Source organism: Anser anser, assembly GCF_964211835.1.
Source record: "Anser anser genome assembly, chromosome: 21".
NCBI lineage: Eukaryota > Metazoa > Chordata > Aves > Anseriformes > Anatidae > Anser > Anser anser.
In genome coordinates, this window is record NC_139742.1 from 10,570,181 (window position 1) to 10,586,504 (window position 16,324).

At 43.6% G+C, this 16,324-nt stretch overlaps 2 protein-coding genes across 3 annotated transcripts in view; one reads left to right on the forward strand and one right to left on the reverse strand.

The window, feature by feature from the left end:
- Window positions 1-3,929: 3,929 nt before the first annotated feature.
- Window positions 3,930-16,136, reverse strand: STOM (stomatin). 2 transcript variants are annotated; one of them, XM_083807492.1, is made up of 7 exons: window positions 15,996-16,136; window positions 10,787-10,890; window positions 9,814-9,886; window positions 8,806-8,888; window positions 5,759-5,962; window positions 5,103-5,237; window positions 3,930-4,380 (listed from the first exon to the last, which is right to left on the reverse strand). In XM_083807492.1, exons 1-7 carry the CDS (start codon window positions 16,042-16,044, stop codon window positions 4,186-4,188), a joined length of 843 nt encoding a protein of 280 aa, XP_083663618.1. In that variant the 5' UTR covers window positions 16,045-16,136; the 3' UTR covers window positions 3,930-4,185. The 2 variants fall into 2 exon arrangements, with proteins under 2 accessions (XP_083663618.1, XP_083663619.1); XM_083807493.1 differs by lacking the exon at window positions 15,996-16,136 and adding an exon at window positions 15,249-15,370.
- A 21-nt stretch (window positions 16,137-16,157) lies between these two features.
- Window positions 16,158-16,324, forward strand: part of DAB2IP (DAB2 interacting protein) — a 224,258-nt gene continuing 224,091 nt past the window's right edge. The window contains exon 1 of the mRNA XM_083807470.1: window positions 16,158-16,295. The gene's annotated coding sequence lies outside the window, so the exon portion shown is untranslated. The remainder of the gene's footprint in view (window positions 16,296-16,324) is intronic.

The following is a 16,324-nucleotide window of genomic DNA, read 5'->3' on the forward strand; positions in this document are numbered from 1 at the left end:
ATATATAAGCAGTACAGAATCTTCTGTTAAACACCGCACCCCCCCAATAAGATACTGTATTTGCTTTGTATTTGGTTTTAGACTTGAATAAAATGCAGTGTTTCAAGTATGTTTAAAGTTAGGTCAAAAAAGGAAGCCTATTTACAACAGGAGTCAGGACTTTGGTTATTTTTCTTTTAATCATTTTTTGAGAAGATGTACAGATAAAGGCAGACACAGTGACTTTTCTAAGAGTTAAAAATCTATACAGGTGCAACACCGTAACAACTGAACGGCCCATCAGTAACTGCAAGCATATTGTATCCTTAACTACAGCATGTCTACGCCTTCCCGTGTGGCAGAACAGAGATGCAAAGTTCCATTTCGTCTATCCCTATGGGGGAAGGGAGAGGCACGGAGAGGACACGGAAAGCTCATGTGGTTAATAGGTGGCTCAGAGGCTGGTGCCAGCATAGAAATTTTGGGTTTTTTCACCATGGGGAGCTTTACTCGGCACCCGGCCTGATGGCCCCAGATGGGTCTCTATCTCCAAGGGGAAAACGGATCCTAGGCCAGGAGCTGGCGGGGCTCATAGAGAGAGCTTTAAACTAGGTAAGAAGGGGGACGGGGCTCAAACAAGGCTTGTTGGAGCTGTGCCGGGGGAAACAATGGCTAGGCCGGGGAAGAAGGCGATGGCCCAGCTGAAGTGCATCTACACTAATGCACGCAGCATGGGTAACAAACAGGAGGAGCTGGAAGCCATTGTGCAGCAGGCAGGCTACGACTTGGTTGCCATCACGGAGACGTGGTGGGACCGCTCCCACGACTGGAGTGCTGCAATGCCTGGCTATCGGCTCTTCAGGAGGGACAGGCAGCACAGAAGGGGTGGTGGCGTGGCTCTCTACATCAGAGAATCTTTTGATGTTGTGGAACTCCAGGCTGGGAATGATAAGGTTGAATCCCTGTGGGTTAGGATCCGCGGGAAGGCCGGCAAGGCTAGCATCCTGGTGGGGGTCTGTTATAGACCGCCGAACCAGGATGAGGAGACGGATGAGGAGTTTTATAGGCAACTGACAGAAGTTGCAAAATCGTCGGCGCTTGTCCTCGTGGGGGACTTCAACTTCCCGGACATATCCTGGAAACACAACACGGCACAGAGAAAGCAGTCTAGGAGGTTTCTGGAGAGCGTGGGAGATAGCTTCCTGACGCAGCTGGTCAGTGAACCTACCAGGGGTGGTGCCCCGCTAGACCTTCTCTTCACAAACAGAGAAGGACTGGTGGGAGATGTGGTGGTCGGAAGCTGTCTGGGGCAGAGTGACCACGAAATGGTAGAGTTCTCTATTCTTGGCGAGGCCAGGAAGGGGACCAGTAAAACTGCTGTCTTGGACTTCCGGAGGGCTGACTTTGAGCTGCTCAGGACGCTGGTTGGCCGAGTCCCTTGGGAGGCGGTTCTGAAGGGCAGAGGAGTCCAGGAAGGCTGGGCGCTCCTCAAGAAGGAAATCGTGATGGCACAGGAGCGGTCCGTCCCCACGTGCCCAAAGATGAGCCGGCGTGGAAGAAGACCGGCCTGGCTCAACAGAGAGTTGCGGCTGGAGCTTAGCAGAAAAAAGAGGGTTTATAATCTTTGGAGAAAAGGGCGGGCCACTGAGGAGGACTACAAGGATGTAGCGAGGCTGTGCAGGGAGAAAATTAGAAAGGCCAAATCTCATCTGGAGCTCAATCTGGCTACTGCCATTAAAGACAACAAAAAAATCCTTTTACAAATACATCAACGCGAAACGGAGGACTAGGGAGAATCTCCATCCTTTACTGGATGCGAGGGGAAACCTAGTTACTAAGGATGAGGAAAAGGCTGAGGTGCTTAATGCTGCCTTTGCCTCAGTCTTTAGCGGCAATACCGGTTGTTCTCCGGACACCCAGTGCCCTGAGCTGGTGGAAGGGGATGGGGAGCAGGATGTGGCCTTCGCTATCCATGAGGAAATGGTTGGCGACCTACTACGGAGCTTGGATGTGCGCAAGTCGATGGGGCCGGATGGGATCCACCCAAGGGTACTGAGAGAACTGGCGGAGGAGCTGGCCAAGCCGCTTTCCATCATTTATCGGCAGTCCTGGCTATCGGGGGAGGTCCCGGTTGACTGGCGGCTAGCCAATGTGACGCCCATCTATAAGAAGGGCCGGAGGGCAGACCCGGGGAACTATAGGCCTGTCAGTTTGACCTCAGTGCCGGGGAAGCTCATGGAGCAGATTATCTTGAGGGTCATCACGCGGCACTTGCAGGGCAAGCAGGCGATCAGGCCCAGTCAGCATGGGTTTATGAAAGGCAGGTCCTGCTTGACGAACCTGATCTCCTTCTATGACCAAGTGACGCGCTTGGTGGATGAGGGAAAGGCTGTGGACGTGGTCTACCTTGACCTCAGTAAGGCTTTTGACACCGTTCCCCACAACATTCTCCTCAAGAAACTGGCTGCTCGGGGCTTGGACTGGCGTACGCTTCGCTGGGTTAGAAACTGGCTGGATGGCCGGGCCCAGAGAGTTGTGGTGAATGGAGTCAAATCTGGTTGGAGGCCAGTCACTAGTGGAGTCCCCCAGGGCTCGGTACTGGGGCCGGTCCTCTTTAATATCTTTATTGATGATCTGGATGAGGGCGTCCAGTGCACCCTCAGTAAGTTTGCAGATGACACCAAGCTAAGTGCGTGTGTCGATCTGCTCGAGGGCAGGAAGGCTCTGCAGGAGGATCTGGATAGGCTGGAGCGATGGGCTGAGGTCAACTGCATGAAGTTCAACAAGGCCAAGTGCCGGGTCCTGCACCTGGGCTGCAACAACCCCAAGCAGAGCTACAGGCTGGGAGATGAGTGGCTGGAAAGCTGCCTGGCCGAGAGGGACCTGGGAGTATTGGTGGATAGTCGGCTGAATATGAGCCAGCAGTGTGCTCAGGTGGCCAAGAAGGCCAACGGCATCCTGGCCTGTATAAGAAGCAGTGTGGCCAGCAGGTCGAGGGAAGTGATTGTGCCCCTGTACTCGGCTCTGGTGAGGCCGCACCTCGAGTACTGTGTTCAGTTTTGGGCCCCTTGCTACAGGAAGGACATGGACGTGCTCGAGCGAGTCCAGAGAAGGGCGACCAAGCTTGTGAGGGGTCTGGAGAACAAGTCTTACGAGGAGCGGCTGAGGGAGCTGGGCTTGTTCAGCCTGGAGAAGAGGAGGCTCAGGGGCGACCTCATCGCTCTCTACAGTTACCTGAAAGGAGGCTGTAGAGAGGTGGGGGTTGGTCTATTCTCCCACGTGCCTAGTGACAGGACGAGGGGGAATGGGCTAAAGTTGCGACAGGGGAGTTTTAGGTTGGATGTTAGGAAGTACTTCTTTACCGAAAGGGTTATTAAGCATTGGAACGGGCTGCCCAGGGAGGTGGTGGAGTCACCATCCCTGGAGGTCTTTAAAAGACGTTTAGATGTAGAGCTTAGGGATATGGTTTAGTGGAGTACTTAGTGTTAGGTCGGAGGTTGGACTTGATGATCTTGAGGTCTCTTCCAACCTAGAGAAATCTGTGAATCTGTGAATCTGTGAATTTCAGGAACATTGGCTAATAATGGTTTCTCACAAATGGGGGACTACCTTAGCATGAGCCTGATTTTTAGAAGTACCCAGTATTCTCACTCCTATGTCAAATTCTCTTCTTTCTCCTAGTGTAAGCTAGAGAACAAATCCATATGACAACAGTCAAGATGACTTCATCACATATAGCTGCACTCTAAGAGAGTGCAGTTAAAGCTGTTTCACTTCCTTTACAGGACTACAGACCCTTTTATTAAAAGGAATACTTCTCTTTCCAAGTGTTGGATCACCTCCCCATCTTCACCACAAATGGTTTTATATACTTGTTGAAAATAGCATTATAGAATAGATTATAGCATAATATCCTATAACAGATTATAGGATATAGTTTTCTCATCTAGTATAGTATGGATACATGTTTATTTAAGATCACAACCTGCTTTTACTAACTTGGAGAGATTTTCAGTTTCAAGTATTTTGATTGTCCATATTCACAAACATTGCATATGCATTTTATTACACAGTATAACAACAAAAGGGTTCCTCAACAAATCCCCTCTGCTAACATTGCCTTAAGCTGTAACACACAGACAATTCAGTGCTGCAAACATTCACTGTAGCAAAAGAAAAAGAATTCCTTCTTCTCACTGTATCTCTCTAGCCTTTTGCGCTTACGATGCCCTTCAGCATGTCTATGGGCAATGGAAAGATGATGGTGGAGTTCTTTTCTGCAGCAATGGTGGTCAAAGTCTGCAAGTAGCGCAGCTGAAGGGCAGCGGGTGACTCTGTGATAACCATGGATGCCTCTTTCAGGGCCCTGGAAGCATTCATTTCACCCTCAGCTGCAATTACCTGTAAATGGAATTAATTAAATGGAATTAATTCTGACAGAATGATAAACTATAAGTTTGCCAGATGACTTCAGCCTTAAGTCATAAATAAAAGATATCGCTTATCACTTTGATCAAGTGACCTCCCCTTACTGTCTTCTTTCACTGGTTCTGCCTTTTCTCTCCCTTAGATATAAGCTACTTCTGTTTGCCTTCAAGGCCCTGTATGCCTCTTTTCCATTCCATTTACAAAAATTGGCAGTGTTAAGTCCTGAAAATGCAACATGTTGAATTTGTTGTATTTTCAGAAAATCCCTGCTTTTGTGCTTCTTTCAGCACTGCCTCCTAAAAACAGAACGTACTCCTCATACATCTCTCTGAAAAGGGCTTGACAGATGAATAGCGTGGTTCTTTACTGGGGAAATACCTTTTTATTCCCTCATTATTTTTTAAATATGTGCTCATTAGGAACAGATATGCGGTCGTGCATTTCTTTACAAGCAAGGCTCTTCTGCATTAGGACAATATATTCTGAGTATTTGTAAAGGACAGCTAGATAGGTGAATAGCACTTTTAACAGGTAAGTTACTGAAGTTATTGGTGCACGTCAGTGCTCAAAGTTGTTCTGTTTAAGATGTGGTCTCGGAGTGTAGTAAAGAATTGGAATAACATTAAGTTATTTATGAAGGAAAAAGATACATATATATATAAAATAAATCCAAGCCCGCATATTGATGTTATTACCTTAGCTCTTGCCTCCCGGGCAGCTTCTGCTTCTGCAGCCATTGCTCTCTGCAGCTGTACAGGTAATTTCACATCCTTGATCTCCACACGTTCCACCTTAATGCCCCAATCATTTGTTGCGTCATCAAGCGTAACCTATTTAAAGTATGACAATTAACTTAAGCCATCTACCTGGCTGCAAACAAATGTCCAAATTTGAAGAAAGACTATCAAGCCAAATGAACTGTATGAGAATTCCTAGACTGTCTATTTAATGATTTTAGTATTTATGGTACGCTTTGATAACTGTAAAAGCATAACTGTTCTAAACAACTACTTAAAGCAGAGCTTTATGAAAGGAATTGAAAAAGCTTTACGAAAGGAAGTCTGTGGTGTAATTTCCTTCAACAGCAGAGTATAACAATCCAGAAAATGCTTCCTCTCATGAATTCCTCATTCCCATTTATTAGCCCCACTGGTCCATTATTCTTGTACTCACTCATTTCTATTAGACTGAATGCCATCCCAATAGTTGTTGATAGGGTTTTGCCTAAAGCTCCAAATCAAAACTTGGCTTATCACTTACAAGGTAAAAAAAAATCCCGACATGTAAGTTATCCATGGGATTACTGCATAACTGATTGCGTAATGGATTGCTTAGATAAAGTTGCTCATACCTGCATGCTGTGTGCAATTTCTTCACGATCAGAGAGAATCTGAGAGAGGTTTTTGGTCCCCAGAACATTCCTCAAGGTAGTCTGTGCTAAAAGACGCGTGGCTGAGCCAGCATTTGTGACATTTGCTACAGCAAGGGTAGCGTTCTGAACTCTGTAATAAACCACTCCATCTACACTAACTGTCACAGAGTCCTTGGTCAAGATCTAAAAAGCAATGGGAGAAGCATATAATAATTAAGCATATACTTATTGAACATAATGATAATTACAGATTTGTTTTACTGGGTAAATGCCTACTTTTTTCCAGGGTAAAGCAATTATCATAAAACCCATAGGTCTTATACATGTATGGTACATATAAACATGTCTACATACCGAGGCACAAACCTTCCCGCATAGCTCTGTCAAGCTAAGACTAAATATGGTAATGGAACACTCCTCACTGAAAAATGAATTCCATTAATTTTGCCCTTATGTTTTTTCAAACTCAATTGTTCAAACTCAGAGGGATTTGCAACTCATAAGAAACAAACAAACAAAAAATCCAGGAATAATTTGCATCAGAACACACATGCTTTTACCTGGGCAATTTTAACCTGTTACGCTGAAACTAACAATGTATCATATCCAGGTAGCAAAAAAAAAAAAAAAAAAAAAAATATATATATATAAAAGTAAACAAAAACCACAACCAAAAACCACCCCATTTCAGTGAGGCTTATAATACCAAGTGTATAAAAGTGGCAGATTGTAGAGGAACACAAGAGGTATGCATAATGTAGGACCACGCTAACAGGCTCCAAGAACATTAGCAATCCAAAAGTTATTTTGTTTAAATGCAGAGAGAGAAATATTGGACCATTTCATTCAAAAAGTGTTCAAGCACTCTAGTTAAGACCACACCCTAGAAACATTTTTGAGAGGGGCTCATTTTATGTTTCTGTACAGGGAACAATAGGCCAGTAAGTATCATTCCAAATATAGGATATATGAGATTTTTACTTGTATTTAACTTCAGTCACAAGACTGAAGATTTAGCAGGCACATTTGTGCAGGTGTGTCAGCTTACAAAACAAGGGCAAAACAGGCAACCTGTTTAAAAAGTAGGTGAGGGAAGAGGAAGTGTATTCTGAAGTGTATTCTGTTTACTTCTGAAAGGAAGAGCACAAATGAGAGTTTCCCGTTCTACAGGTGTGACCGCAGCTGAAGGCAATTCAGTGATTATTCCACAGGGACAGCCAATGACAGAGACTCTAACACCGCAGTGACCCTGTAAGTTAGTTTATTGAATCGCAAAAGCTTTGTAAATGAAAGATGTCAGTGTATCACAGAGCCCAGGGAAACAAAGGGCCACACCCATGAGATATTTTAGAAAACACTGTAAGGTTTGACTGAATTATGTCTAGCTACTTACAACGTTGTTTTTGCCTGCCCAAAAGCAATACATTTCAGCTGCATAGCTGTCAGCCTTAGTTCTATATTTCATCAGAAACGTTTTTATCTAGCAGTTCATTTCCCTTCTTGGAGGTGCTTCTGATTGAAATGCCACCTTATATTACTAAATGATAAGTGGTGATATGTGGTGATTTCTAGACAAGTTGTAGAGAAAAATCAAACTTGTGAATATTCTCAGAGCTAGATTCAAGTGATTTACTGAATTTAGCACCTGTATGTTAAACAAAAGATGTACATGCACAGATAAAGACAGATATTACTGACAGTTTAAAAGAGGGTACGTGATAAAGAAGCTATTGTTAATATTAATTATATTTTAGAGTTTAGTTAGAAAGATACTGAAATAATGCACATGGCCATGAGAAGAGGTGTTCTAATTCCATGTTAGAAGATTAGGATCTTGTTATTTGACAAGAGAGGGGGGAGTGCGATACTTAACCTTCAAGAGTTACCAGTTTTGTGCTTCCACAATCTATGTTAGCAGGCTTTTCATAATAGCATGTGAAAACAAAGAATGAGTAGCGTGGACAGAAATCATGTACAAATAAAAATATATTTTTGCTTTCACCTACTGAAAACAAGCAAACCTGAACCCCAAGCATAATTTAATCAAGTCAAAAGAAAAAACGTAGAACTTCACTAATGGTACATCTGCAGCTGCAAGCACATTATGCCTGCCATTGATTAGGTTTCTACCAATTACCCTTTCGAGTATGCTATGACAGCTGCCATCTGTCTAAATCTACAACTAATGATGAGAAATAAACTGGCTGGCAAACACGACAGGAAACAGATGCACCAGACAGGTTGCGTCAAGTATCTTTGTCTTGCAAAACATACCAGATACATAGAGGATACAGTTATAACAGAAACATACAATTGTTCAATGACATTTTTAGAAGGCTAGTTTTTTGTTCTTTTGCTATCTGTTGGCATCACTTAGTTCAGCTAGCTCGCTGCTATTCAGAGATCCTGCTATGAGATTAAGATGTCCAAGTAACAACAGACAAGAAATTACGAGAAACTTTTTGTACTTTAAAGCCTCCAAACTGGAAGATACCAGATGACATTAGGTGTAGTACACCTTCATATGTTCCTGTATGTAGCAGGACACAGAAGCAGCGCATACACAAAACCCATGTAAGAGAGTGGACCATCACCTTAAGTTTCTATTATTAGCTTTTGGCAATAATTTCATGCCATTATTTTAGCTACTTCATACAACTAGATTAATTGGCAAAGAAAAGATCACTGCTTCTTTTGGAAGTCATTCAGATTGCGCAGAAATGACTAGAGAATGCTGCGTGAAGTCTGTTAGTCCTGATTCTAAACCTCTCCCATTCTAGCTCTTAGGCAGTATTAAGTTATCTTATTTGCTCCTTAGAGGACAGCATAATTTGTTTTCTTTCAGGGATCTTCTCTCATGGCCTTTAGTAATACCACTTAACACGTATTCTTTGCAATACATTTTCCTTGTACAAAATAGAAGCAAGAAATCTACATGAAAACTACATGCTACCCAATACTGAGAGGAGGAAAGGAAAAACAAAGGAAAAACATTTTAGCAGGTACAAAGGCAATTGCAAACATACCTCTTGGGGTGGAATATCAAAAGAGACGGTCCTCATATCGACTTTGATGAAGCTGTCTGTGCAGGGCAGGACAAAAAACATACCTGTACAACAAGATCCATTGGACAGGATGCAAAAATGGGTCATTAAAATAGATGGCACTAGCTACAGAAATAAGCTTCAGTCCAGTCACTGTAGCTGTATAGCCCTCTTCATAACGAGCTCAGCAGCATGTTCACTAGTGGCTTTCATGCCAGGATAAGATTTTAAGAAAAATATGCTGAGAAGCTTTAATTTATTCAGCTCTAACTTATTTAAAGAGCTTTAACATTTTGAAAAAGAAAAGCAATAACAAAACCCCCCCAAACCAACCCAACCCAAAAACTAAACAAAAAACAACAGACCTGTTAAGAGCTACTTTTCAAACCTTGTCCCACATAGTTACTTGTGGGGCCTAATTCTGGCAGGTAGAAACTATCAACCTCCTTTTGTTCTGGTGGATCACTATTTCTTCAACATTACAGCACTATGAAAATATCCCAAAATCTAGATTAAAATGAAGGAAGAAGTTATTGCCCCTTTCAATCACTTTGAGCATCAGGAGCAATAGCTGAAAAACAAATTCTTTCTCATGATAATTTCTAATACACATAGAAAACTTTTCAAAATTAACATATAGTTTAATTGCTTCTATTTCTTTTGAAGAATGCTATGGCTTTCAAACCATTTGGGCTTTAACTGAAATGCAAAACTTTTGTTTTTAAGATGGCACACTTGATGCTATTATTCCTCACTTGATATTCTGTGGTTTTAATTCTACTTGAAGGCCATGCATTAACTAAGGAGATCTGGGTAAGGTTCACAGATAATTAATTAACTACCTTCCCTGTATAAATATCCGATCTTGTCACTGAAGTTACAAAATGCTTGAGAAACCCATTCACCAGTCTAACTCCATGTCTCCAGACAGCTATTATTTTGCCAATGACTCAATTAGAACAAATATTAAGAACGCTCTCCAGGACATACCCGGTCCCTTTGCTCCGCCTTTTAAGATGCGTCCAAGTCTGAAGATGATGGCTCGCTCATATTCCTTTACAACCTGTAATAAATAGTTGGATGTCATGCAGGAGTTTCCAGAAGCCGTATCATGGATTACAAACCAAATATACACCAGCCTAAGACAGTCTTAAGTCTCTTATCTAATATGCATCACATTTCATTTCTATACTGGGTGCTTTTGAGAGTTTTAGCCTAACCCTTACTTTCAAAAAGCAAACAGAAAAAGGAACAATAAGAAAAATATTCCAGAAGAAATATTCTTCAGACTATAGCACCATCTGTCAATAGCAGAAGCAACAACACTTCATGTGGGCAAGACCAAGCACTGAAAGCAGCCATCAGGAATATCCTGGCAACAGGAAAACAAAGCACAGTAGATGTGACCCAGCAGAGATTGTCCAATTCTAATTCTGATGGGGTATTTTGGGGAAAACAAAGCAGGAGTTATTCCCTCAGGTCTGGAAACATCAAGCTCGAGGTGATCACAATGACACATTCTCTAAGAATCTGTCACGTACACCCATGCATATATATGCACATATTTATATACTTCATATGTACACACACACACATATATAGACATCTTAAAACTAAAAAACAACAAAAAAACAAGAAAACAACAAACAAACAAACAAAAAACAACCCTCCAAGAGTAATTATGAGTTCTTACAAATTATTCTGATATCCCAACTAGCTTATATACAAATGACAACTGGGTAGACATAGTAAAGATGCCCGTGCAAAAATCATTTTGACTAAGCGCTGTAATAGCACTTTTTGATTTGAAGATTAACAAACAGAAATGTTTCTGCTATAGTCCAAGACAGAATAGATTCATTTATTTTTAAAATAAATAAATATAATAGTGAACAATAATAACCACTGGGAAGCAACTGTATTGCTTGAAGTTTTAATCCAACTTAGCAGTGGAAAATTTTACCTTGATGCACATCCAGATCGATATGGGAAATGTAACAAGGGTGAAAATATAAGAAATGATCACCAGAATCCATCCACACACACCAAGGCCAGCATTGGAGTCATCTGGAAGAAAAGAGCAGAAATTTTCAGAGTTTTAAAACAAAGAGTGCTTGCTAAGGAGAGCACCTACGCTGGGATATTTACTTTGAACAGTCCTTGAAGTAAGTCACTGCTAACACTACTCCTATGGCCAAACTCATTAGTTTTAGATCAAGTCAAATTAAAAGCCAAATTCTGCTTTCATTTGCACTGCTCTCAAGTCGCGCAAGGTAGCAGAAGGCAGGATGCGGTTCAAGTCACATTTATGCAGAATTAAGTATGCACTTTCACACCCACACCTGGAGCTAACAGATATCAATACAGGCTCTCAAATGCTTCCTTCTTCCTCAGCATTCTCTAGCAGAATGACATACAGGCAGCAGTAGAAATCCTGTTCCTTTAGCAGCTAAAGAAGTCAGAGCAACACTTGCTTCATAATAAGTGAGCTTAAAATACCCTGTGGCCCAACAGGACATTTAAAATTTGGTTTATATTCCAATTGCCATAGATGCAGATCTGAGAAAACCTGCATTCTCAGTATTGCTTGATCTAGGAAGTAGGATAAGAGGTAGTGAAAGACTACCTGAACGTGAAATAAGGTCTCTGTAAAACATTTCTTGTCCAAAGACTCCTATTGCTTAGAAAATAGGCATGCTGGTGCTCTGTCGTGAATGACACCAACTGAAGGTACTTCTAGAAGCACCAAAGAACAAGAGCTAGTGGTATCAAATACTATACAGCTAAAAAAAGCAACATGCCATGACTTGTTGTCAAGCATTCATGAAGCTATAGGAAGTTTCCCTTCCTGCCAGTTAAGACTCCTAACAGGCTGCCAGGAGCCCACTGCCAAGGGGCGACATCCCAGGGTGAAACACGCAACGCTCACATTCCTGCTACGCAGATACTGACATCCATCGCTCTCACCCCAGCTGCTAAAAAGCCAAAGGTACACTGCCAAGAAATACCTGCAAAGCTCAGAAACACACAGTTCACATTTAGATGAAAGAAAGTTGCTTTGGGGTCACTCTTCCCAATTTTGCTGAACTGTAAATACACCTTTACAGTGCTGCAGGTCCGTGATCATTATCCTAACTTGATCAACACCACAGAAGGTGTGGAGTCGTTATCTACTGCACTGCATTCAGCGGCTTGCTTAGCACAAAAATTGCATTAAAGAATCTGCAAGTTTCTGTTTAGTTCTACCTGGAATTATACAATAAATTCTGCCCTGTACTCACCAGAAACAATTAAAATTCAATTTCTCCAACAAAACTTGCCAACGGTAAGAAATAAGTCAGTCTCCAAGTCTCTACCCTAACAGTTATTCTGGGCAGAACCCATTTTGTTATAAAGCAAGATCTTGACTTTGAAAAATTCTAACAATTCCAGTTACAGGCATAAGCACTTTGTGGTGCCCACAATTGAATTCAGCCTTGGATAAAGAGGGAAGTGAGACAGATGAGTCATAAGATAACCCTGAAAGCAAAGAATAGCGTATGCTTTGCAAATTCAGATCCACAACATTTGACTGAAGTTACAGAAGTCATCAAAATAACTGGGAACCGATATCAAAGTTTCCATTCCTCTTTTCCGCAGATTGTGCGCCCTTCTGCCATTGAGCCCTTCAAGTAAGCCAGAATATGGAAGTGGTGAAGAGTAACTTTTGTCTCACGTGGTATCTTCAACTCGACGAAGTTACTCAGACCTGAAGGCCACAGGTATCTTATCTCTAATTCGTATCCCTTTCACATGTCAGTGTAATAACCCTCAAGGAGGCATGTCATATTGTGTGTGGAAAGTTACCTAAAGATACTGCCCTGCAATTTCCTGTTACGGAATGGAAATGCCAGATTAGAGGAGTCATTTCCAGGTCTTCTGAGAAAGCCACAGCAATGCATTACCTGGGTTACTTCACCGCGATACGTATTGTATAGGTAGCTGTCAGCATTAAGCAACGTCTGAAAACTCACTACTGAAGGGAAAATTACCTCTAACTTTGCAACAAGGTATTAGCTAACCTAAAACCATAAAAAAAGTCCACATTGATTAAGGAAGAAAAGTTTCCCTCTCTCTTTCATTTACTAACTTGCATAAACCTAAAGGAGCTGAGGATCCTGCTTCAGTTCTACTCTACAGCTTAACATCAAAGCTTCACCACACCAATTATCTGCTCTTACTTGAACCACACAGTTAAAAAAAGTATTTGTACATTTGCTTCCCTGATGCACCCAAAGGTGGAAGTTACAATTCAAATACTGTACAATTTCAAGATCTCAAGTAAGCACATTTTATTGAGCAAAAATAATTGTCCAATCAGCCGTTATATTTCACAACATGTGAAACGCTGTCTCATGAAAAACTGCATGAAATACAGGAAGCATGTTTGGAATCTATGCAATGAGCTTATTATTGCCATTTTTGAACATCTCATGCGTGGGATCTGGATAACTTCAGCAACTGGCCACTTGTTGGACACTCTCAGTCAGACCCATCGACACAGCACTCTACCTAGCAGCAAGTTCAACAGCACCGAAATGAGACTGACAGACGGTGCAGGTGGAACGCACAGCCTCAGCTGCATCTCTTGCGCATGATACGTATCCCTGATCACCCAACCTGCTGAAAAAAAAGAAAGATTTTGCACAACGCAAAGTGCTGGCTTACAGCAGACTTCCTCCCAGCCCTCCTTCGCTTTTTGCTTTCACCCATTCCATACAGGCACCCTTCAGTGGAGATAAAATGTGTCTTTGTTTTGGCAGGCAGTGACAAGGAACAGCTCGGGGAGCTGCTCTTTTCATAAAATGCCTGTAAAACAACTACAGAACTACTGAAGACAGACTTGCAGTGTATTTTGTGATCCCGAGGCAAAGCAACAATAAAAAGGCCTGTCTAATTTCTTAGCTGCATCTGTAGAATTCAAGATCAGCTAAAGAGAGCCAGAATGAGAAATAAGGAAAATTGGTTTTGTAGTGAGAGTTCTGCTTGGGAACGCTAGAAAACTGGGTTCTGCTTCTTGACACACTCCCTATGTGAGATTTCTGATACTATTATATGATTAAACTCATAAAGGGGAGATACAATTTACTCCTTCCAAGGGGAAAAAAAAAAAGAAAAAAGAAAAAACCACATTATTCAACATCACAAAGTCCTTTTTTTTTTTTAACTTCCAGTGACTCTAGCTTCTCAACTTGTCTTCTTTCCTGCTTGATTCTCCCAAGTGCTGAGCACTATCATATGCCCCACAGCTTCACTTCAAATGTTATCCACTTCTTCCAGACTCTAACAATAGTCTTGCTCTTTTGCTATCAAGATACTCAAAACTCAGACCTGAATTTAATCAAAGAATCTTATTTGTGGACAGTCTGCAATAAATTATGTATATCTTTAAGAAATAAACCACAAGGTAAAAAAAAAAAAAGAAAAATATTTTAATTGAATTAGCCTTGGACCCCTTTAAGGCTGACTGGAACAGTTACTGCTGCTGTAACCAGGAATCATCACTTAGCTCATCAAACAGTATTAGCAATTTATAACAAACAATTAGTGCCAGGAACTGAGATGAAAGGGCGAAGTTCTACTACTACTGCTTTAGGTGTGGCATGCCCTTCACTGGAGATCTATTCTCTTCTGCAGAAACTGAACACACACAAACTGAACAAAGGCATCCCTGTCCAATCGCAAGAATGGGTACGACTGGGTTGCCTGGGGAGGTGGTGGAGTCGCCGTCCCCGGGGTGTTCAAGGGAAGGTTGGACCTGTTGCTTAGGGGTCTAGTGGATCTAGTGGTCTAGTGGGTGATAGCGGGGTAGGGGGACTGTTGGACCTGAGGTCTTTTCCAACCTTAATGATTGTACGACTCCCAGATACTGTGGTGGGAAAGGACCTTCCTCCGCAGCCGTGGAAACACGCCACCAGACTTACAACAGAACGCACGCAGGAAATGAACTGGACTGAACACAGGGCTTGTAGCGCCAGATGGGCACTTCCACTTTCACGCTGCTACTCTGAAATCCAGGGCAATATGAGAATGACTCAGTACTGTTATTACGTGACGGTTATTCCAAGGTTTGCTAATTAGCAAACAGTGACTGCTACTTTCAATGAGAACTAAGCAGGTTTTTTTCAGAGCATTTAAAAGCTTTTCACAAGGAAAACAGCCAAAATCATTATGTCTCATTAACTGAAATTACGTCTATTGCCTACTTGCTCTGTAGATACTTTATCATGACAAAAATAATTGCTGGCCAGCCTTAGCCTCCAGAACAACACAGCACACCACAGCGCCACAGAAGAAACACCGGTAGCAAGGCAAGGAAGGGCTGGCAGAGCCCACATAAGGCTGGGGTCAGAGCAACCGCTGTTTGGTATTAATAACCAACATACCTACGGAATGAAATGCAAGTCCTCTGCACGGATACGAGAACGAAACGTGTGCCATCAGGCACCGGGCCCACATAAATCTACAGTTATTTATACAACAACGCGGACTACCTAGCCAAAGCCGTTGTACGTAGGGGGATCTCACACATGTGCGTCCTTCTCCAGTTGCAGCTGACAAAAGTTAAACTAATTCACCACTCTTCAGCAGTCTGCTCGTGAACACCACGAAAATAACAGGAAAACCCTCCAGCTTTCGGTGAGAGAAACCACCAGTTGCATAATTTGAGCGCAACACCTGCGAGACAACATCATTTAGCACACCGACGCCTGACCGGGCCATAAAAACGCTACTGTTTGGGTTTTTTTTTGCTTCCCTGAAGCGCAAGTTCAGTGCAGTGCAGAGGGTTTACTGACGGTGTAAACAAGCCGTCCCCAGGCCCTCTGGGGCTCCTCAGGGACCGCGGCTGCCGGCTCCGCTCCCGTGTGCCCGCTCCGCTTCGTGCCTCGGCGACCCGAGCCCCGCTGAGGGGAGCCGGGAGGGGGCTGCGGGAGGCCGCGGGGCCGCCCGGGCTGAGGGGAGCGGGGGCTGCCCCGGGGCGGCGAGGCTCTTCTGAGCCGCTAACTTCGGTCTGCGAACTTCGCTCAGCGACAAACGGGGGGAAAAAAAAAAAAGTAAAATCATAATAAAAAAATCGAAGCAGAAAACCGAAAGGGGGCCGCGCTCCCCTACCGCCGCCGCCCCGCAGTTACCTCGATGCCGCGGCGCCTTGGGCACCGACCCCATCTCGCAGTCCGCCATGGCCGTTGCCGCCTCCCCTCAGCCGCTGGCCCGGGCACCCCCGGTCCCGTCCCGCCCCGTCCCGCCCTGTCCCGGGGGTGGCCGCCACCTGGGTGGGGCCGCGGCGCGTTCGATGGCTGCCGTTGGGCCGCGCGCTGCCGCCTCAGCGCCGCTCTCCGGTGCTGCGAGGGGCCGGGTGGCACCGACCCCGGCCCCCGAGCCCTGGTACCCCGCCCGGCCGTCCCTCAGAGGCAGGGAGCGGGGGAACTGAGGTGTGAGGCAGGGAGATGAACGGCCCCGG

Bases quoted from the DNA above. Each gene is read 5' to 3' on its own strand.
- STOM (XM_083807493.1), bottom strand. From the start codon at position 15,321: ATGTGGGCCCGGTGCCTGATGGCACACGTTTCGTTCTCGTATCCGTGC. The intron at 5,963-8,805 runs GTATGTTTGCAA...ATTGCTTTTTAG, and splicing joins TTGATATTCCACCCCAAGAG to ATCTTGACCAAGGACTCTGT. The intron at 5,238-5,758 runs GTATGAGCAACT...TACTTTAAATAG, and splicing joins AAATTGCACACAGCATGCAG to GTTACGCTTGATGACGCAAC.